Raw genomic sequence first — 23,585 nt, forward strand, 5'->3', positions numbered from 1 at the left:
AGCTGCCGCTACAACTCAATGACTTTTTTTCTTTTTAATCAGTGTGCCTGTTTGGTGAAATCTATTAACTTAATCAAGGACAACCACACATATCAATTACTAAACGTTTAAAATATATTTCTAAACAGAATGGGCCGACTCAGTCACAGTAACTGCTGATCTCCATAGTAGAGCAACCCACAAAGACACAGCACTGATTTTTTTTTCCCATAATCCAGGGTGAAAAATATACAACTTATTTCTGAACCAAAACCACAATTTCTGCAGTTTAAAACGCTTCACTGCCAATATGGCCCTGGTAGAAATTATGTATTTCCTTAAAAAAAAAATTAAAAAAATTTCCTAGGACACTAAATCATCAATCTGGAATGTAGATTCTGAGCACAAAGCAGCTCAGTTCACCTAAAAAATAAAGAAAAATTTCCCATCACCTGTCTCAGTAGGGCCTGAAAGGAGAGAAGTAGTGTGGGGAACCCCTGCTTTGGTATGGAGAGTCACGGCCCCTTGACCCAGACCGAGACCGTGAGTAGCCATAGCTGGTGCTTCTCTCTGGATAAACTCGGATGTAGGAAGTTTCACCCTGAAATTCAAGCAAAAAGAGTAAAGGAAAAAATAAGACCCAGAGAAATAAAGCGCACTAAAACTTAACACGACTGCCTAACAATAATAGTTAAGTACTGAGCACTCACTGTTTGGCATCATGTTCTCATTAAACCCTCATAATAATGCTATAAGGTAGGTATGCTTACCAGCTTATTTCAAGAATGAGGAAAACAATGCTCTTATCTCTTCCAGGGTGATACCAATAATAGCAACTTCACATGTATTAAATGCTCAAATACTAGCCATTACTGTTAACATATCTGAATTATTGCCACTGACCCCTGAAACTAAGAACTAACTAGAAAGGATCTCAGAGGTCATACACTGCAATCCCCTGCCACCGCATATGTGCATCTTTGGATGGCTACCTATGGAAAAAGCTAACCTGTATTCATCACCTCTCAGGTGTCAGGACCTGGGTTAGTTACTCAGTTATCTTAAGTTAGCTTCCCAGCAAGTCTTATGAGACAATGCTATTGTTCTTATTTTGCAAAATGAGGAACCAGCATTCAGAGAATAGCTCAGCTAAGAAATTATTAAGTGGCACAGGAGTCATGTCCAGGCTGGCCTCTCTTCAGGCCCTTTGCCCTCAGCCAACACTCTCAGAGAATCTAAAGATATTAAAAGGAAAGAAGTCTGATGCAGAATTCCCTAGGTGAAGTCAGTTAATTGTATTTATCCTTACTGAGGCCCTACTTTGCAGTTTTACAGGACCCGATCCTGTTTTGTTTCTGCTCCAAATTCAGTCTGAGCAAAAGTACTGTTAAGCCATGCACTTTCCAAGCCATAAAATCGGGGAATTATATGAACCCTTAGAAAAGGAAATGGACCCCAGATGAATCTAGACCTCATGGTAAGTTAGGACGAGATAACCAGAAAAAAATAATGTCCAGTCGGTCTGCTGGCTAGTCTCGGTAACATGTGAATCAGACTGAAAGATCTAAAGCAGCAGCTGCCTTCTCCAAAGGAAAGACATCAAGAATTAAGTCCTGAGGATAAGGTGATTACAAGAAAATGCCAAAGTGACTAATGTTGCAAAGAGGATCCTGCATTACTCTGGGAAAGGAAGAATGAAGTGACCTCTTGGCCCAACAGCAGTATCTGGAAGAGCTGAGATGATGAGGTTGGGTTGAAGGGCTCAGACTAGATCCAGAGAAAGGACAACCATAATAATTAGGTTCACAGAGGTACATTGCAGATCAAGCCAGTTGTGAAAGGGATGGTATCACAGAATAGCTCACCACATTATGACAGACTGCACCAGTATTCTCTCTGGGTTAAAAATACTATAACTGCAGACTTCTCTGTTATGACCCTGCAGGGTTTAGGCATGATGAATTTCTTGGCTTTGTCCATTTAAGATAGATCTTTAATGGTACTGTGAGGTCATCAAATGGTAAACACATGGCCTATTACTACTTCTGCTAGGTCAGCTTCAGATGGAGTGGCCTAGGTGAAAGCTCAACAGAAGGTGGGAACCCACCTCATGAGAGCGGAATTTGGTGTCATCCAGTTTACGCAGGGCGTATTCCATGTCTTCTTTTCTGAGATACTCAACCATCCCCATTCCATCCTTCTGCACATCTGCATAACAGACGTCCCCAGCTTCTCGCATATGATCCTTCAGGTCCTGCCAGCTGCCTGATGGTGGAAGTCCTAGGCATAGACAACATAAGAGAAGAGGCCATATCCTTCAGCCATGTTAACTGACCTGTTAAGAGCCAGCAATACCTAGGGTTCCTTTTCCATCACTACTTTCAGATCCTGAGGATCCACAAATCACAAATCATAAAGGGCATAAAACCAGACAAGAGTACTAAAGTATGTGTGGTAAACCATTATAAGACACTAGTCCTAGGCTAATCTTCCAGAGACCAAGTCCTTGCAACAGAGCAAAGAGTCCACTCCATTACAGGTGTAGCATTTGTGAGAATTCACAGCCTTTCTTTATCCTTCACATTTAATATCAAATTCCCAAGAACGTTTCATAATGTTTTCCATTATGAAATTTATCAGTACCAATTATCTCTTGCTTGACTAGGTTCTCAGAACATGGGAATTTTGAAACTATCCAATGAAGGAACCAAGGCATAGCTGAAGGTGACAACACAACAAAAATCTAGTTTGTTTTCCTGTAGGTGTGAATGACTGACAAACCAGACAAAGTACCTTTTAAAAGATCACCAACATTCTTCAATACAATGGGGGAAAAGGTAAGACTCAGACGCTACAACTAGTTGGGAATTATACAACCCTACCTGATGTCATGAAAGGGAAATGTGCTCCTGCTCTCAAAGGCTGTGTTTACCGCTCACAGCTCAGGACTGCAGCCATTTCCTAATAGTTTTCTAAGCAGGATTTCAGAGCAGCATGGAGAGAAAAAAAGATATGTATGACATCCTGAAGGAGGGAATAGAGTTCTGGGGTTAAAAAATTACAAAGGGACACAAGATAGGCAGATACTGAGAGGATCACTGTTAAGTACCAAGGGAATCTGCTGTAACTGTGTGACATTCCTATCTAAGAAAGTGCCAGGTTTCTCAATATATTTCAATCCATCATGGTCCTAAAATGCCCATGCAATGTGCAGAAGGCCCCAGGTCTTTACCATTGTATTAATCTTTTGAAAAGATGCATAAACCTGAGCTTGGCATTTCACTGCTTGTCAACATTAGACATTTCATTCTATATTCTGCAATAGAAGCCCTAAAACTCCAAGTTGTTTTGTTTTTTTTCTATAATTCCAAAGCCACTACCTAAATCTGACCATTTTCAGGATCCAATGCTTGGCAGTAAATCTGGTTCCTGGAATGTCTAGCAAGTCTGATACTGAGTATATTCCAAAAGGAAACATCTCTATAGAATTCTAGCTCACAGGGTTTTGCCACCATCTTCCCTCTCAACACTAGAAAACTCCTTCATAAGAAGCAAGTTTATGTTCTACCAAGGCTGCATGACTGATGCAATTTCATTTGCAAGATGCCTACCTCAGTGGCAACATAGCAGGACCACAGACTGTGCACAGGCTATTGAAAGGAAAGCCGCACATGTCCCATGTACTGAAGGGTAACAGCTAAATTTCTTGGAGACCAGACTGTGTGCTGAGTATTTTACATGCATCAGCTCATTCAGTTTGAAAGGAACATACCTGAAACAAGAACTCGGAAATCAGATCTTCTTGTAGGAGGCCCATTCCTCCCACCGCGGGGCCACCCACCCCGACTGCCATAAGTCCTGGGGAACTCCACACGAAGTCGACACTGGCCATAATCATAACCATTCCTCCCATAAATTGCATCTTCAGCATCTCTGCAAAGAAAAGTTTGGAGTTAGTGCTGACTGACCAGTAAGAGCCCTGAGTAACAAGTATAAAAGGGAAACCTGGAGTGAGAAAAACAAAATAGAATCTTGATGCACTACTGCTTTCGTGTGAAGACCTTTCATGATATTAGAATTAAGCTTTATAGCTATCACACACAAGGTTTTCTAGGTATGAAATGATTAATAAAGGTGTAAACAAATGACTTATAAGAGGACTAATTCAGGAAAAAAAAATTGTTGACAGGTGATTGATTTCACCAGTATATTTCTTTAACCCTGTGAGCAGTTAATCAAAATGCTCACCACACATTCATCCTTTAATATTCTTTAGCAAAGCCTAGTACCACCAAGTCTGTAAAAGAAAATTCATTAAAAAAAAAAATCAGGCTCGAAATACACACTTTGTGTTTTGTGAGGAATATGGAACTCTCTCATGGGTACTTTTTCAGCATCATTTGGAAAACTAAGTTGTGAAGACCACTCTCTAGGTACAGTATTGTCAAAAGAGGTAAATAATTCGAGGAAGTTATTTTCAGTCTTCCCTAGGGCTCTAGGAGAACCAAGCTGATTGTCAGGTATTGGACTGGAGAAGGAATGGCCTCAGAGCTTGGATGGACAAGCAAAGCCAAAGATGTACTAATGAAAGCATCATTCAGTTGTCACAGGCACATAATTGCTTATCTGATTCTAGTCACAAAGTTAAAAGCAACGAGGACTACAACCAGTGCAATCCTGGCTATATTTATAATGAAGTGAAGGAGAGGCAGAACCACTAGGGTTGAAGAGCAGATTTTGAATACTGATTTATGAGTTCAAATCACTCTTCAGCTACTTACTAGTAGCTATCTTTGGGTAAATACATCAAGTTTTCACATCTCTTAAATGTAATATGCCTATCTCACAGGGTTATTTGTAAGGATTAAATAAGATACTATGTGTGCAGTGCTTTGCTAGAAATTTGGCATTTAGTGACATCAAAAGACAGCTTTTCTATTATGGAAGAGATGAAAATGTAGTGTATCATACAGTAAGTTTGTGTTTTAAAGGGCAGTACAGGGGGTTCAAATCCTACCTTGATCCCTCATAGCATTCTCTTTTAACAGCAACTCTAAATCCTCAGTTTCTTCATTTATAAAATGTGGCTAACACTACCTCTTTTATAGGTTGTTGAAAATGCTAGTGATACTTGACACAGTTCAAAAGCCACACTGAAACTGTTACAGAGGTGCAACCTTCTCCAGTTTAGGTGTGAAAATGCGTACTTCCGTTTCTGAGACAAATGACAAGACACTAAGAATGAGCTCTGTCAGAGTCCTCAAAGCCTCAGAGTGCTTCCTACCTCCCTGTCCTCAGATGCCCTCCTTGCCCCATACCAGCACACCAGGTAGGCAAGACACCCTATGGACAGTCCCTGTAGTGAAGCCTGCCGGTGCAGACTAGGTAAAGCATTCCCTGGGTCAACGCTGGAAAACAGAGTGGGCCCTCTATTTACTCCAAATGGAGTAACCTGTCCAATGAGGTGGCTTCTAAGAACGACCAACTGCAGTTTTTAAAGTTCCCAGGCCTTTTCTGGCCATCAGGCGGACAAAGTTTGCAAAATCACAAAGACCCCTTTGAGCCAGTTTAGGGATCGAGAAGCTTCCAAATGCTTGGGGCCCTAAGCATCTGGCGGTGCCTCCCTCATGAGAGGAGTGAAGTGAAACCAGAGATCCCCCTCAGACCATTTTAGAAACTTTTTCAAATCCCTGGTGCTTTCAGAAGGACGAGGCCGTAGCCCTGCGGGGTGCGGCGCGCGCGGATGGAGATCTGTTCCATCACAGAGACCCTTTACGACTTCCAAAGGCAACCACGTCCCCACAGTCTGTTACCCTCTAACGGCGAGTTCTGGCTGGGGGGAGGGGTGCGCAGGGAGAGCGACTGGCCACTTCTCCTCACGGAGTCCTATCCCAACTGGTTCCGGGCCCAAGGTTCCGAGGCCCCGGGGCGGCTTCCCCTGAAGGGTGCCTCTCCACTCTGAGAGAGAATGGTCATGTGTACCGTCCCCTAGGCCGGTCTGGGCGGGCCTGGGCCCTCCAAACGCCCAGCTTTTGTGTTTTTAAGTACCCAAAAAAAAAAAAAAAAAAAAAAAAAAAAAAACCCTAGAGGAAGTGACGACGGAGCAAAGGACGGCCTGAGCCTGCGGTGAGGAGGCCTCATCCTCCACCCGGGGGCGCCTTGAGGGGTCTGCGCGGAGGGGGGAGGGGAGGCCTTCGAGGGGAGGGGGAGGAGGGAAGGCGGGGGCCTGGGGCCTCAGACCGCGGGCGGGCGGAGCGGGGCCTCACCGGGGGTCCTCGAAGCGCACGAAGGCGAAGGGCACGAGGCCGTGCCGGTTCTTGAGCTCGATCTCGCGGATGCGGCCGTACTTGTAGAACAGGTCTTCCAGGTCCTTCTCGCGCACGTCGGTCGGAAGGTTCCCCACGTAGATGCGCCCGTCTCCCTCGCCGCCGCGTTCGTCCGCCCAGCCCGACATCCGCACCGCCCGACGCCGCGGGCCCGCCGCAGCCCACGTCGCCGCCGCCGCCTCAGCCGGGGTCCCCCCGCAGCGTCCCCGCGGGCTCGGAGACGCTCAGCCGCACTGCATTGTGGGAACGGCGGAGCGGAAGCGAAGGGGTCGGTGGAAGCAAAAAAGGAATCGTCTTAAAGGGGACGCTGCTGCGATGACTGCGCGTGCGCGCAGGCTGGCGCCCCCTGTAGGTACTGGCGCGCCCCGGGGCAAAGAAAGGGAGAGCTTGGAGTCGGGCGTATTGGGCTTGATTCCTGGAATTCCCTGAAAGCAGTTCACTCGCCAGCTTCATGGTCTTGGGCAAGTGACTCAAGTTTCTTGGGCCTCAGTTTTCTGCTTCCGTAGCGCTGCCTACCTCACAGGCTTTTGTGAGCACTCTCTGAGGTGATGCGAGCTGCGGCGGAGAGGACCCCGCGCGGGCTGTCACTCTGCGTGCGGGGCGCCGGAGGGAGGGAGCCAGGCCCGGGCCGCAGGCTGACCCCGCTGCGGCCTGAAGGAGTCCCGGACGGTGGGCTGGGTGGGGCTGTCTCGGCCCTCAGACTCAGGTCAGTAGCCCTCTGGGCGACCCTGCCCCCATTTTACCGTTGCTCAGAACTGAGGGCCTGAGATGGACAAGAGCTGGGTGTGAGGGGCCTGAGATGGCTTCGGGGACTTGGGCTTGACATTCAGGGGACACTAAGAGGGAAAAAGAGTCTCAGTTATCTCAGCTGTCGCTACAGAGGGCCTCCCATTATTTGTGCTTTTAATCCTCACCAGAGATGGTGGGATTCCGGTATTACAGGTGAGAGAATATTGGTGTCTCCTGGTGGGGTCAGGATTGGGGCCCGAAGCCGCGCTCCCAGCCTGTGGGCCGAGCCTCTGAGGAGCGCTGGTAGACTCCCACCATGGCACTCTTTCACACTTACTTCCCATAGTTCAGGGGACGCCGCAAAAATAGAGGTCTAAAAAGAGCTTGCATATTAAAAATGAATCTTCTGTGGACTGATGCACGGCGGGTAAGCAAAGGAAAATAACACACTGGAATGTTAACTGTAGAATCTAGACGGTGCGTGCGTTCAGTGTGTTCAGTGTACCATTCTTTTTTTCTTTTTTTTTTTAAGATTTTATTTATTTATTCATGGGGGGTGGGGAGCAGAGACATAGGCAGAGGGAGAAGCAGGCTCCATGCAGGGAGACCGATGTGGGACTCCATCCCAGGATTCCAGGATCACACCCTGGGCTGAAGGCGGTGCTAAACCGCCGAGCCACTTGGGCTGCCCAGTGTACCATTCTTTCAACCTTTTTTATGTCTGAAAATTTATATAATGAATGTTAGGGCGCAGGTATGAAACTTGTTGAAAACAAACCCTAGGGCTGCCTGGTTGGCTCAGTCACTGTGACTCTTTATCTCCGGGTTCTGAGTTTGGGCTCCACGGTTCGTTGGCATAGTCATTACTAAAACAAATAAACTTTTTTTTTTTTTTTTTAAGATTTTATTTATTTGAGAGAGTGAGCGGGAGAGGAGAGAGCACAAGCCAGGGAAGAGGCAGAGAGAGAGGGAGGAGCAGACTTCCTACTGCACAGGGACTCACTCCAGGACTCCAGGATCATGACCTGAGCCAAGGGCAGATGCTTAACCCACTGAGTTACCCAGGCGCCCCACAAATAAACTTTATAAAAACTAAAAACTCCATTAATGTTATCAATAGCAAGCGAATAAAACCAAACATTTAGGGGCGCTTGGTGGCTCAGTGGTTAAACATCTGCCTTTGGTCCAGGTTGTGATCCCGGGGTCCTGGGATGGGGTCCTGCCTCTCACAGTGTCTCTCATTAATAACTAAATAAAATATTTTAAAATAAATAAAACCAAACATTTAATCTGAAGGTACAGTAGTTGATTTGTAGTTATACCCCCTCTGAGCCCTTTTTTATTACAGTAGACTCCAGCCCAGGGGGGAGCCCAAGGTGGGGCTTGCACTCAGGATCCTGAGATCAAGACCTGAGCTGAGACCAAAAGTCTCAGGCTCAACCCACTGAGCCACCCAAGCTTCCCCACCTCTGAGCCTTTTAAAATAAAAACAAACAAACAAAAAAATAAATAAAATAAAATAAAAACAAATACAAATTAGGCACCCACGTGTTAACTACTGAGTGTATAACCTTTTTGGAAGGTTAATTGATGGTATACATCAGGCTGTGATAATACACATATACCTCTTGGTCCAGTAATTTTACTTGGAGAATTTTATCATCAGGAAATAAATCCTTACAATAAATTATGTATGTTCATTGCATTCTGTTCAATTAAAAAAAATTGAACCCCTGATAATAATGGAGTGGTTCAACATAATAATGTTGAATGTTACACAATTTTTATTTATTTATTTTTTTAAAGATTTTATTTATTTCTTCGTAGAGACAGAGAAAGAGAGAGAGAGAAGCAGAGACACAGGCAGAGGGAGAAGCAGGCTCCATGCAGGGAGCCCGACATGGGACTCAATCCTGGGTCTCAGGGATCACACCCTGGACTGAAGGCGGCACTAAACTGCTGAGCCACCCGGGCTGCCCTTGTTACACAATTTTTAAACAATATTTTGAAGGATATTAAGGTCTTGCTAATTTAGTTATAATTAAAATGAATTTAGAATGTTGTTTGAGGGGTACCTGGGTGGTTTCAGTTGGTTGAGTGGCCAAATCTTGATCTTGGCTCAGGTGTTGATCTCACAATTGTGAGTTCGAGTCTGGGTTGGGCTCCATGCTGGGTATGGAGTCTACTTAAAAAAAAAAAAAAAGTGTTGTTTAATATATACATTAAACACATGTAATAATATATTCTCAAGGAATCTATTGAATTGGTTGACAGAGTTACCTGTAAAGAATACAGTTGTGGAAACTTTCACTTTAGGCTTCATACATTACTGTAAAGTTGAAAATAGTTATTGTAACTATGTTTCATTTTTATATTTTTTAAAAATTATTTATGTATTTATTCATGAGAGAGAGAGGCAGAGACATAGGCAGAGGGAGAAGCAGGCTCCATGCAGGGAGCTGAATGCAGGACTCAATTCCAGGACCCCAGGATCATGCCCTGAGCCAAAGGCAGACGCTCAACCACTGAGCCACCCAGACATCCCCATTTTTATATTCTGGAAAGAAAAAGGGAAATAAGCAAAAATTTAAGTAGTATTATCCAGTTCTATTCAAGGGAATACACATACATGCACACATACGTACATATTGGAGGTTCTTCAAAAATAATGTATATATGTACATATATTCATTGCTTGTAACAAAAAAAGCATAGAAAATAACTTTCCAAATGTTTGTAGAGATATCTCTTGTGGAAATGATTTCTATATTTTTATTTATGTTTTTCTGTATATATCAAATTGTCTGTAATTAGCATGTACTACTTTTATAATTGGAATAAAACACAATAAATTATTTCTAAAATAAAACAGAACCATCTGTTGTATTCTGAATTATGTAAAGCTTTTAGCTGTTCCTTGCTAGCCAGAAGTCAAGCAGGAAAGAGTCCTGGCCAAATATGATTTTGAGTCTTAAGTACAAAGCCTTATAGAAGCTTACATATCCCAAAGGCATTGAGAAGTCCAGATGCCTCTCCATTTTTGTGGTGTGTTTAAGTGTGTTAATACCACTATCTGACTCCTACCACTCCTACATGATTGTTGCTTGGAAAGATTGCCTCCCCCCCAAAAAAAATGCTAGTTGGACAATGCTAGACAATTTCGTCTCTTAGGGAGAGAAGTGGAATCAGCTAAGTAGTCTACTAGGACTCTAGGTAGAAGATTGCTTATAAATAGTAATGATTCGGGATCCCTGGGTGGCGCAGCGGTTTGGCGCCTGCCTTTGGCCCGGGGCGCGATCCTGGAGACCCGGGATCGAATCCCACATCGGGCTCCCAGCATGGAGCCTGCTTCTCCCTCTGCCTGTGTCTCTGCCTCTCTGTCTCTCTCTGTGTGACTATCATGAATAAATAAATAAAATCTTAAAAAAAAAAAAAAAAAAAAAAATAGTAATGATTCAGCTTATATTATGCAAAACCTCACAGCATGCAATCACCAGAGGGGTTCATGCCTAGCTTAGAAAATGTTGTGTCCTGATGTGGGGATAGGGCAAGTACAGCCTTCCAGAATTAAAAGGAACACAGCAAAATTGCCAGAAGGTATTCATGATCATCCATGAAACCCCAAATGTGTTTTGTTTTTTTTTCCTGTGAACTCAGGTACTAACCTTTGCAGGTTAGAACACAAACAAGGCCTGAATTATAGCTTAATGCTTTAGAGGCTCATGGGTTCCATTCTCTACTAAGGCCACAGAATCTAGACAGACATGCTTTTGGGTTTTTGCTTATCTAGTTATTCAGCATCATGAGCACAACACTATAATTTAGGCCCTGTAAGAAGCCATGTCATGCAGTAATGCAATTCTGTCCTCAAGGTGCTATTCAAACAGCCATTGAGAGCACAGCTATGGTTAAGGATAAACTGCTGCAAGATCACCTAACACAGTCTTTTTTTTTTTTTTTTTTTAACACCTAACACAGTCTTAAAGATTATAAGGAAGGCTTCCAGGAGATGTTTAGGTGGAGCCCTGGAAGACCAGTCAGAATTAATCATAGGGAAAAAGGGGAGCATGACAGACTGCCCACAAAGAAGAGACAGCAGAGCAGGGGTGATCCCCAATGCCCTGCAGTATGTCTGGGGCAGAAGGGGAAGGAGCTGGGGCCGGGGCTTGCAAAGCCTAGTAGAACATGTTAGGGAATGTGGACTCTACTGAGAGCAGTGAGTAGCCATGAAGGCTTTAAGGAGTTATGTTGGGATGAGATCTTCTCAGAAGGAAGTGGCAGCTGAAAGGATTAGAAATGTGGAGGAGGCAACCAAGAACTAATTTAACTAGAGGGCAGCTGCAGGATAGTAGGGAAAGGAAAGGGAGTGAGAGAGAGAGGTGTGGCAATACCTGCCATAATGAAATTGGAGTGGAGGTGAGCAGAATCTTGGAGAGAAGAGACAAGGGGTCTGTGTAGGAACTATTGCTGTGTAATTGCAGTGTAAGCTCCCACTGGGACTTCATAGATTCCTTCATTTAAAATTTTTTAAAAATTTTATTTATTTATTCATGAGAGACAGAGATAGAGATAGAGGCAGAGGGAGAAGCAGGCTCCATGCAGGGACACTCGATCCCAGGACTCCAGGATCAGGCCCCTGGCTGAAGGTGGCGCTAAACAGCTGAGCCACCTGGGCTGCCTGATTCCTTCATTTAAAACTACATATTCCATTAGTGATTTTGTAGTTGGATTCTTACTCTTCTGGGAACTTATGACACTGTAGTCAGATTAGCCTAAAGGTGAGTATAGGTAAGAACAGGGATAGCCCCAAATGGCCCATGGACTAGCAGGTTACATGGGGAAGCAACATGGGAGCCAATGCAGGGAGACACCTACTGGGAGACCTCTGCAGTCCTTAAAGTAAGAAATGCTGCTGGCCTGATGTAAGAGGACAGAGATAGATACTAAGGAGGTGAGTTATCCCAAGGAGACGATATCATAGGACATGGTGATAGACTGGCTGTGGGGGCTGAGTGAGGAGGAGTCCAGGTTGATTTACAAGTTCTTGGCTTAGGGAACTGGTTATGCAGTCATAGCATTCTGAGATGGGGAGTAAAGCAGAGGGAAGTGATCTATAGGGGGTGGACAACAATGAGTTTAGATGCATGTGGGTAACACAGGAAGGATAAGAAACATGATGGTTCTAGGCTCTATGTGCCCTCTTCACTAAAAACAATTCAAGGATGGGACGCCTAGGTGACTCAGAGGTTGGGCGTCTGCTGTCAGCTCAGGGCATGATCCTGGAGTTCTAGGATCGAGTCCTGCATCGGGCTTCCTGTGTGGAGCCTCCTTCTCCCTCTGCCTGTGTCTCTGCCTCTCTGTGTGTCTCTCATGAATAAAAAATAAAATCTTTAAAAATAATAATAAAAGATAAAAATAAAAGCAATTCAAGGAGCATGACCAAATGATGGTGGATGAGGATCAGAGTTCTCTAATACAAGGGATAGAACTGCCCTTCCTACAGGGTTAAGTTTTCACCTAAAATACAGGGGAGCTGAATAACATCGATCACTTCTAATATGAAGATAAGAATGGCACTGTTGGACTTCTCTTCAGATTGAAAAGAAGTCTTTGACCTTGGCAGAGTGTTAAGAGTTAATGTATTTCCCACAGCAAGCCATTCACTCCCTGCTAGGGAGTAGGGCAGTGCCCAATAAAAAGTAATAATAAAACAATTATCAGTAGGGATAAAAGATTCTATGAACCAGACCATCTGGTTTTCTTCCTTTCCCTATGACATCAGTTCCCTCTAGCATCCCAGCAATATGTTTTCTTCTGGGTCAGGCTCAGTCATGAATTTCTCTCAGACTCTGGTCCTTGGGAGCAGTGGATAGAAGAGGAAGTGATGCGGGGAGTAAATCATTGGTGGGAAAATGAGTCACCTCAAAGAAACTGGTCCAGGCTGCCAGGGAGAGCTGTGGGTTGGGTCACCGGAATGTGTGCCTAGTCACATCACCCCGAGAGCTTTCTCTTTGTTATTCTTTGCCACTGTATTTGTGTGACAGAGTAAAATAAAACATATTCTGCAGAGCTACATAATAGAGAACTTTGCTGTGCAGGGGAGGAAAGGGAGAAGCAGCGGCAGACTAGGTTTGAGGGGGTTTGGATGGGAGTGCAGAGAGCTTTCAGGAAGCAAGTGCCATGTGTGGGAGGATGAGAAGAGGAAAAAGATAGGAAAGATAATTCAAGAAGATTTGCAGTGTGTTGTGAATATTATTCCCCTCTGGTGTCTCTTTAAGAGATTACAGAAAATCCTTAACATTGGTTTTCAGTTATTTTTGACTAATAAGCTGATGTTTCTTTGAATATGGCCAGATAGGTAGGATTCCTGGTTTTACATGAGGAGGTACAATTAAAGCAGTGAGCATACTGGATTTGTAGCAGCTTTATTGCTTTATTTTTGTCAGCTTGCTATATTCTGAGATGGAATTCTCCAAAAGCTTGTCATATCAGGGCTTCTGTTTCTTGGATTCTGGGGCTCAGGGACCAGTGAATGACTGACTGCCTCCGCACCCAACCCCTACTCCAACCCTGAAAAACTGTAAAACTTGTAAATTTGGATAAAAAGTATTGCAAATTGAACAGAGAAGTTGTAATTCCGGGGAGAATATCCATGCAGTGCTGTCCAATAGAACTTTGTATAATGATGGATATGTTCTATATCTGAGTTCTGTGGAGTAGCCATTAGAATCATGTGGTTATTGAGCTCTTGAAATAATGACTAGTGCAAGTGAGATACTGAACTTTTCATTGTATTTAATTGTAACTAGTTCTTATTATTTTATAAAGATTTATTTACCTTAGCAAGAGAGAGGGAGAGAGAGAGAACACACACACACACACACACACATATACCCCTGAGGAGTTGGGGGAGGGGCAGAGGGAGATAGGGAGAGAGAATCTCAGACTCTGCTGAACACGGAGCCCCATGACAAGGGGCTCAGTCTCACAACCCGTGAGATCATGACATGAGCCAAAATCATGAAATCAAGAGTCAGATGGCTAGGGGATCCCTGGGTGGCGCAGCGGTTTAGCGCCTGCCTTTGGCCCAGGGCGCGATCCTGGAGACCCCGGATCGAATCCCACGTCGGGCTCCCGGTGCATGGAGCCTGCTTCTCCCTCTGCCTGTGTCTCTGCCTCTCTCTCTCTCACTGTGTGCCTATCATAAATAAAAAAATAAATAAATAAATAAAAAGAGTCAGATGGCTAGCTGACTGAGCCACCCAGGCACTCCAGTTAATAAATAGCCAAATGTGGCTAGTGGCTACCATAAAGATCTGTAAATCTGCATCCCCCCAGAAAAGGTTAAGAACCACTGCAACCAGTCAGCCATGCTATGCTGGCACATGGTAGGTGCTGTTAAATAACAATAATAAAAGATACCATGGAACACCTGGGTGGCTCAGCCGTTGAGTGTCTGCTTTTGGCTCAGGGCATGATCCTGGGTTCAGGGATCAAGTTCCACATCAGGCTCCCTGTGAGGAGCCTGTTTCTCCCTCTGCCTGTGTCTCTGCCTCTCTCTGTGTGTCTCTCATGAATAAAAAAATAAAATCTTAAAAAAAACCTTAAATTTTAAAGATCTAATTGGCCTTATTTTTTAAAGCTTATTTATTTATTTTTTAGTAATCTCTACACTATTGTGGGTTGAACTCATGACACACGCTTGTCCAGAGTCACATGCTCCTCTGACTGAGCCAGCCAGGTGCCCCCTAATTGGCTTTATTAATTGATTCATGAATCAGGCAGCATCCAGTCTAGCAAGTAAACAAGAGTTCCAAAGGGCTATGGAAAAGGAAGGGTTTTTAAAGCTAGAGAAGGAATGGAAAAAAAGCAAATGGTTAGCAAAGAGTTCATTGTTTTAGGCAGTCACCCTCCTTAGGGGCACTGAAGGGGCCTATCAGTAAATTTCCTAGTGTTAACCCAAGAGTTCCCATGTTGACTGGTTAAAGATTACATTTGGGGGGGGTGGGGTTGAAACTGCTGTTAGGTTAAGTATTAAGTCCTGGTTAATTGACTTGGGGCTTTAATCTCAGTGACACCATTTTGGGCCTGTGGTTTTCTAACAGTGCTTAATAAACACCTGTTGACTTTATTAACTAGTATTTAAAAAAAGAGCTATTCTAGCTCCAGAAAAGGGGAACTGAGGCACAAAATGATAGATGGGCTCCTCAAGTTCAACAAGTTTTACTTTCTCAGCCCCAAATTCCTTACCCTCAACCTAGAACTGTTCCTTAAACATGCTCCACCTTATCACATACCTTCAGAAACTTCTTTTATGGCAGAGTAACTCAGGGACACAAGCAAAGGGTTGAAGGGGTGTGAAATGATTAATGACGGTGCTAATGAGATTTTTTTTGGGTACAGCAAGAAGAAGCATTTATTTAATAGAATCCTAATACTTTTGGACTCAAATCAATTCTGTACTATGGTTTTTAATGAACTGAGTCAATATAATTTGGTAACAGTACCTCAAAAATAAAAACGTTCCTTAAAGATAATATATATATATATATATATATATATATGAAATTGGGAAATATCTGGAGTTTTTTGTTGTTGTTGTTAAAAAAAAAGAAGAAAGAAAAGAAACTCAGAGCCAAGAAGCTTCTAAGCCACACATCACTCAGTGCTAACATATGCACAGTAGCTGAACTCCCTCCTGTCTGGCTGAGGCTGGCTCTCCCCCTCAGCACATGTGCAAGGCTTCTGTGAATGTCACACTGACAAACATTCCCTGGAGCTAGGCAGCTGGAGACTATTTTCTTTTGTGATCCTATCCTTTCCCTTGGATTGCCAGTTTGTCTTATGACATACTCCTTGAAGGTACCTACAAGAAGTCAGGTTTTTGTTCCTTAAGGAATGCTTCGTCTCCAGCTTTAAGAGCCTCTGGTTGTGTATGTGGCTTCTGGGACTTTGGTGGCTTCCCCACTCCTCGTGCACTTGACGTTTGTGCATTCATTCAACTGATATTTATTGAGCCACAAAACCGCCTGGCTCTGTGGTAGGCGCCAAGGACAAAACAGTGAACAAGACCCAAACTGTGCCCTCACACTGTTCACAGACAACTGTGAACAGGGAATTACAACAAAGTGTGGGATACGTGCTACAAGAAATAACGGGGTGCTTCTGTAGCTCTTAACCCAGGCTGGAGTGGGGTATTCAGGAAAGGCTTCCTGGAAGGAGTAGCTTCTGAGACCTGAAGAACCAGCTGGTATTAGTTAGCCAGGCACTGAGAAGAGGAGAAGGAAAAGCATGTGCAGAGAAAGCTGGGAGGGTCCCAAAAAGAGCTTGGTGTTTTGGGGGAAGCTTAGTAGCACAATAATGCCATGAGTTGGGAGTGAGGGGTGTTCTTTCTCCGTCTATAATCACAAGGGACTCATGGGAAGCCCTAATATAAATCAGAGGCTGGGGGCAGCCCAGGTGGCTCAGTGGTTTAGCGCCGCTTTCTGCCCAGGGTGTGATCCTGGAGACTTAGGGTCGAGTCTTGCATCAGGCTCCCTGCATGGAGCCCGCTTCTCCCTCTGCCTCTCTCTCTGTGTCTCTCATGAATAAGTAAATAAAACCTTATATATATAAAAAAAAAAAAAACAGAGGCTGGCTGAGTCAGGGTATTTCAGCTGCTCCATAGAAATCCGTGTCAGTTGCCTTTACCATACAAATGTTTATTGTATATCCCTGAATAGGATGATTGTAAAGGGGCATAGGCTGGGGGGAGGGAAAAGCCTGAGGGGACTATATTGCACAGTCTCTGAAGGGACCATGACTAGCAAAAGGGTGCTTGTTTAGTTCCCAGAACAGGACCAATCAAAAAATCCAGGAGATCCCTGGGATCTTGAGAAGAAAGACCACAGGGGGCCTGTATTTGAAACGCTAGGATGTTTATTAATAATGATTCCCTAATACTAACTGGAAGCAACCTCAAGGTCCATCCAGTGGGACCTGTCACAGGGATTGGAATGTGGAAGCCTGAAGACTATGCAGACATTACAAAAACCAAGTCCATATATGTAGGTATGAAAAGATCTCTGGGGCACGTGGGTGGCTCAGTGGCTGAGTGTCTGTCTTTGGCTCAGCTCGTGATCCCGGGGTCCTGTGATCAAGTCCCACGTTGGGCTCCCTGCAGGGAGGCTGCTTCTCCCTTTGCCTATGTCTCTGCCTCTTTCTCTCTGTCTCTCATGAAATAAATAAAATCTTTAAAAAAAAAAAAGATCTCCGAGATGTTTATAGAACATCTACTGTGTGGCTAGATGCTAGGGACTCAGCAGCAGCAGAAGAGACAAAGCATCAGCCCCCTGGAGAAAAACCTGTTTCCACACCCTTATCTTGGCTCTTCCTCATGTGCCTCCCCCAGCTTCTCCTCGTCTCCCACTACTACTCAGCCTCCTTCTCTGGGATCTGCTGTGTCTGAAAGCCTGCATTTCATCTTTGCAGAGGCTACTTCTTGGAACATTGATTTCTCCACTTCTGCCTCCCCAGTCTTTTGCTTGGCCAAACCCTCCATGGCCTTCAGGTCCCTGACTTGGTGAGTTGGTGTTCAGTGGTAGCAAGAACTGTGGGACCGTGGTCTAGAACTTTCCTCCAAATATGTACTTCTGAAAGGCTTAGTTGTGTTGCCGATTTACAAAGTCTTTTGAGGGGTGGGGTCAGAGGGAGAAGGAGAAAGAGAATCTTTTTTTTCTTAAAGATGTTATTTATTTATTTATTTATTTATTTATTTATTTATTTATTTATTGAGAGTGTGGGTGGGGGAGAGGCAGGAGGAGAGGGAGAGAGAGAATTTCAAGGAGACTCGCTGCTGAGCACAGAGCCCCACACAGGGCAGGGGCCTGATCTCAGGACCCATGAGATCATAATCTGAGCCAAAGTAATGAGTCAGACACCTAACCGACTGAGCCACTCAGATGCCTCAGGACAGAGATAATCTTTTTTTTTTAAGATTTTATTTATTTATTTGAAAGAGAGCATACAAGACTGGGTTGAGGAGGAGCAGAGAGAGAGCAGGAGAAGCAGACTCCCCACTGAGCAGGGAGCCTGATGTGGGACTGGATCCTGGGATGCTGGGATCACGACCTGAGCCACAGGCAGACGCTTAACCAACTTAGCCACCCAGGCACCCCAGACAGAGAGAATCTTAAGCAAGCTCCACACCCAGCCTTCCCCAGGGCTCAGTCTCATAACCCTGAGATCATGACCTGAACTGAAATCAAGAGTCAGACACTAAAAAAAAAAAAAAAAAAAAAAAAAAGAGTCAGACACTTAGCCAACTGAGCCATCTAGGCACCCTGTGATTTGTCTAAGCATAATCTGCCATCCTTCTATCAACTTCTGTACAACATCTTGTTGGTATTTTAATTGGAATGGTATTAAACCTATAAATTTACATGTGGAAAATTTTGTCATTATTGCTATATTTGGCCTTCCCACCCAGAAGAACCTTGATGTCACTTTCCATTTATTCACACCTTTTTTTCTTTTCTTTTTTCTATTTGTGGCTTATAATTTTTATATCTGTTGAAGTCTGTATCTAGCACTGTGCTAATAACCAATGACTTCCTCTGATGTCTCTCTCTCTCTCTCTTTCGTTTTGGACAGTGTCATTTTTCCTTATCAATTCTCCATTTTTTTTTTTCAATTCTCCAACACCAACTCTCTGTCCAACAATTCAATTCTTTTTTAAAAAAGATTTTGGGACGCCTGGGTGGCTCAGAGGTTGGGCGTCTGCCTTCAGCTCAGGGCATGATCCTGGAGACCTGGGATTGAGTCCTGCATCGGGCTCCCTGCATGGAGCCTGCTTCTCCCTCTGCCTGTGTCTCTGCCTCTCTCTCTGTGTGTCTCTCATGAATAAATAAAATATTCTTTAAAAATAAAGATTTTATTTCTTTATTTGAGAGAGAGAGAGAGCGCACGCACAAGTACAGGGAGAGACAAAGGGAGAGGGAAAGGGACAAGCAGGGTCCCTGCTGAGTGCAGAGCCTGATCCCAAGATCATGACTTGACCAAAGTCAGATGCTTACCTGATTGAGCCACCCAGGCACCCCAATTCAATTCTTCTGATGCTACCCAGAGTTAGTGCAGTACCCTACAGGTTAAGGACTCAATCCTGCAAGATATCCTTACTTCAGCCAAGGGCCACAAATGGAGTTCCCATTGTACCCACAGTTGTTTTCTGGCTGACTACAAATTTGGGTTTTCCAGCAGATCTAATGTTTATGTACCCCCAAAATTCATATGTTGAAATCTGCCTGCCCCCAAGTCTGTTAGATTGGGAGTATTGAGGGGACACCTGGGTGGCTTAGCAGTTTAGCACCTGCCATTGGCCCAGGGCATGATCCTGGAGTCCTGGGATTGAGTCCCGTGTCAGGCTCCCTGTATGGAAACTGTTTCTCCCTCTGCCTGTGTCTCTGCCTCCCTCTGTATGTGTGTGTATGTGTGTGTGTGTGTGTGTGTGTGTGTGTCATGAATAAATAAAATCTTTAAAAAGTATTGGGGAAGTATTAGGCCATAAGAGTAGAACTCTTATGAATAGAAATAGAGCTCTTATAAAAAAGAGACCTCAGAGGGCAGCCCAGGTGGCTCAGTGGTTTAGCGTTGCCTTCAGCCCAGGGTGTAGTCCTGGAGACCTGGGATAGAGTCCCACGTCAGGCTCCCTGCATGGAATGGAGCCTGCCTCTTCCTGTGTCTGTGCCTCTCTCTTTCTCTCTCTCTCTCTCTCTCTCTCTCTGTCTCTCAGGAATAAATAAATTAAATCTTAAAAAAAAGAGAGAGAGAGAGACCTCAGAAAGCTCCCCTGCTCCTTCTGTCATGTGAGGACACAGAGAGAAGACAGCCAGGTATAAACCAGGAAGTGGACCCTGCCTTAATCTTTGCAGGGGCTACTTGTCAGAACCCAACCATGTCAGCATCCTGATCTCGGACCTCCAGAACTGTGGAAAGGAATTTTGGTTGTTTACAAACCACCTGATCTATGGTGTTCTGTTATAGCAGCCCAAGCAGACTCAAACAGGAGTCCTGAGAATGGAGATGGTTTTTAGAGCCAGAAAACAGGGACTATGAGAAGTGGCCAAAAGTGAGGCCTGGACACTCCTTCTTCAGAGATAGAGGAGAAGAGGTGGAACAAGCAGATGAAGTTAAGGAGGAGGACCCAGGGAGATAGGAGAACTGTGAGAGTCCTGGGTGTCCTGGAACCCCAGCAAAGAATGAGTTTCAGAAGGGAAGAAAGCAAATTGTGACAAGCGTATCAATGAAAGTCACTGGATTGAGCACACAGCAGTCATTGGTCACCTTGATAAGCTGTTTTGGTGCTCTGAATTGAGAAGACAATGGATAATGGGCTGTGTCTCTGTCCTTTCGGGCTGCTATATCAAAATACCACTGACTGGGTGGCTTATAAACAACCAAAATTCATTTCTCATAGTTCTGAATCACAGATATTGAGATAGTGGTCCTCTCCTTTATCAACAGTTTCACTTTCCCCAGTTCCAGCTTCAGTCTCGAAGCAGATGATCCTCCTTCTGACTATCCTCGGAAGGTCAATAGTAACCTAATATTATGTCACAATGCCTGCTATTCACCTCACTTAATCTCATCACATAGGCATTTTCTCATCTCATATCATCACAAGAAGGGGGAGTTCAGTACAATAAGATATTTTGAGAGAGAGATCATATTCACACGACTTTTACAACAGTTCTGTAATTGTTCTACAGTCATAATTGTTCTATCATAAATTATTAATTGTTAATTACTGATTGTTAGTATAGTTACTGTTGTTAATCTCATACTGTGCCTGATTCATAAACTTTACCATAGGTATCTCTGTATGGGAAAACCAGTATATATCTAGGATTCTGTATTACCTGTGGTTTCAGACATCCATTGGCCATCTTGGGACACATCCTCCACGGATAAGGGGGGCATTAACCATATAGACAACTCTTTGGAGGAAAGCTGAATGGGGTGATAGCTGGAGGACAGTGTATAGTTAAGGAAAGCATTTTTTAAAATGCTTTTTATTTATTATTTATTTTATTTATTTATTTATTTATTTATTCATGAGAGACACAGAGAGGCAGAGACATAGACAGAGGAAGAGGCAGGCTCCTCCCAGGGAGCCTGATGTGGGACTTGATCCCAAGACCGGGACCACGCCCTGAACCAAAGGCAGACGTTCAACCGCTGAGCCACCCAGGCATCCCAGGAAAGCATTTGTTAAAGATGAAGAGCATGGCAAGATGTTTGTACGCTAATGGGAATAATCCAGTAGATGGGGGAAATTAATGATGCAGGAATTGGCATACTGGCAATCACAGAAGTGAGAGGAGATGGACTCAGGGCCAAGGAAGATGGCCTTAGGTAGGAGAACTCATGGTTCATGCCTGGTACCTGGAGAGGAGGCTGTGTGCATATACATGTGCGTGGGTGGGTAGCGGTGGTGGTAGGAATGTAAGGAAGCTTATTAAAAGAATGAAGCAAATTTATATGTCGTGACATGGAAAACTCAGAATCATCCCATTTTGGTAAAAAGAAAGAAAAAAAACTGTTTTATGCATTTAAAAAATCTAATTTTAACAGTTGTTATCTTTGAGTTGTAAGATTACCAGGAACGTTCTTTTCCAGATTCTAAATTGCTGCAGTGTTTGACTTTTATACAATGAGTACCTATTACTTCTGAAAGTAGAATAAAACAGATTATTTTTAACTTTGAAGGGTGTTCATCAGAACAAAACGTTGTTAGAATACTGAAGAATTGGAAACAACCCAAGTGTCCAATGATAAGGGATTGTTTCAAAAAGTTATGGATGGAAAATAGTTACGGATGGACTATTAAGAAGCTATTGAAAAATTATGTGGGAGGCGCCTGGGTGGCTCAGTCAGTTAAGTGTTTCCCTTTGGCTCAGGTCATGATCCTGGGATCCTGGGGTGAAGCACCGTGTCTGGCTCCCTGCTCAGTGGGGAGTCTGCTTCTCCCTCTCCCTCTGCCCCTTCCCCCCTTGTGTGTGCTCTCTCTCTCAAATAAGTAAATAAAATCTTTAAAAAAAGAAAAATTATGTTGCAGAAGGCTTTTAAGGACATGTAGGGATCCCTGGGTGGCGCAGCGGATTAGCGCCTGCCTTTGGCCCAGGGCGTGATCCTGGAGACCCGGGATCGAATCCCACATCGGGCTCTCGGTGCATGGAGCCTGCTTCTCCCTCTGCCTGTGTCTCTGCCTCTCTCTCTCTCTCTCTCTCTCTCTGTGACTATCATAAATAAATTAAAAAAAAAAAGGACATGTAAAAGCATGTAACAAAAATAATTACAGTGTGATAGATATCATATGAATATTGATACATATACATATGCATAGAAAAATGATGGTGTTACAATGGTCCTTTCTATACAGTTAATAGTTATAATTTAATTCTTAGTGTTCTTCTGTATCTTTTACTTTGCCCATTTATTATTTTTATAATTTTTAACAAAAAATGGAAAGAAAACTGGTTAAAAATTCTATATTTCACACCTGTGATGGCTGTGACATTGAGACTGAGAACAGTCTGAGTGCAGCTAGCTGCACTAATTAATTATTGTACTTTATAGCTTGGTGGTAAAAGGCCGTAAATCTAGGATTCCTAATTTATATGAACGCCTATAGAAAATAGTCATAGTCACAGAAGCTCTGCCAGAACAACCAGGCACCTCTGCTTAATGAAATACAGATCTTCTTTGACTTTTGATGGGTTTGATTCCATTAAACCCATCATAAGTTGAAAATATACTAAGTCAGAAATGTATTTAATATGCCTAACCTACTGAAAATCATAGCTTGGCCTCGCCTATCTTAAAAGTACTCAGAACACTTACATTAGCTTATCGTTTGGTAAAATCATCTAACACAAACCCTATTTTATAATAAAGTGTTGACTAGCTCATGTAATTTATTGAACACTGTACTGAAAGTGAGAGGCAGAATGGCTGTAAATGTATCAGATTTTTACCCTTGCGATTGCATGGCTGACTGTGAGCTGTGGCTGGCTGCCACTGCCCAGCAGCACAAGAGTATATAGTACCACATATTGCCAGCCCAGGAAAAGATCCAAAATCAAAATTCAAAGTTGGTTTCAACTGAATGTGTATCACTTTTGCACCACCATAAAATAGACTAGAAGATTAGAAGAAATAGATTTTTATGTCCAGCTTTAAGCTCTGGCTTTGAGATCCCCAGATGTCAAGTTTGGGGGCACCTAAAATTCTTCTTTCTTTCTTTCTTTCTATGATAGTCACAGAGAGAGAGAGAGAGAGAGGCAGAGACATAGGCAGAGGGAGAAGCAGGCTCCACGCACTGGGAGCCCGACGTGGGATTCGATCCCGGGTCTCCAGGATCGCACCCTGGGCCAAAGGCAGGCGCCAAACTGCTGCGCCACCCAGGGATCCCAAATTCTACTTTTCTGAGACAGGACATCCTTCCCTGCCCTGGAGAGAACTGGAGCTTTGCAAACTGATGTCTAAAATGGAGTAAACAAGAGACTGAGGCAA

At 43.8% G+C, this 23,585-nt stretch overlaps 2 protein-coding genes across 2 annotated transcripts in view; one reads left to right on the plus strand and one right to left on the minus strand.

The window, feature by feature from the left end:
- Positions 1-92: 92 nt before the first annotated feature.
- SRSF9 (serine and arginine rich splicing factor 9) lies at positions 93-6,542 on the minus strand. Its single transcript, XM_025474203.3, has 4 exons — positions 6,246-6,542; positions 3,752-3,912; positions 2,087-2,259; positions 93-580 (listed from the first exon to the last, which is right to left on the minus strand). The coding sequence occupies exons 1-4, from the start codon at positions 6,431-6,433 to the stop codon at positions 437-439; spliced, it is 666 nt and encodes a 221-aa protein (XP_025329988.1). The 5' UTR covers positions 6,434-6,542; the 3' UTR covers positions 93-436.
- Positions 6,543-6,857: 315 nt separating this feature from the next.
- Positions 6,858-23,585, plus strand: part of DYNLL1 (dynein light chain LC8-type 1) — a 32,250-nt gene continuing 15,522 nt past the window's right edge. The window contains exon 1 of the mRNA XM_025474209.3: positions 6,858-7,011. The gene's annotated coding sequence lies outside the window, so the exon portion shown is untranslated. The remainder of the gene's footprint in view (positions 7,012-23,585) is intronic.

This window comes from Canis lupus, chromosome 26, assembly GCF_003254725.2.
Source record: "Canis lupus dingo isolate Sandy chromosome 26, ASM325472v2, whole genome shotgun sequence".
NCBI classification, from domain to species: Eukaryota; Metazoa; Chordata; class Mammalia; order Carnivora; family Canidae; genus Canis; species Canis lupus.

What these genes read in the sequence shown, in the direction of transcription:
- SRSF9 (XM_025474203.3), bottom strand. Translation starts at nt 6,433, where the DNA reads ATGTCGGGCTGGGCGGACGAACGCGGCGGCGAGGGAGACGGGCGCATC. An exon ending in GTGCGCTTCGAGGACCCCCG is followed by an intron (nt 3,913 to 6,245) that starts GTGAGGCCCCGC and finishes TTTTCTTTGCAG; the next exon opens with AGATGCTGAAGATGCAATTT. An exon ending in TTTCCGAGTTCTTGTTTCAG is followed by an intron (nt 2,260 to 3,751) that starts GTATGTTCCTTT and finishes GTCTATGCCTAG; the next exon opens with GACTTCCACCATCAGGCAGC.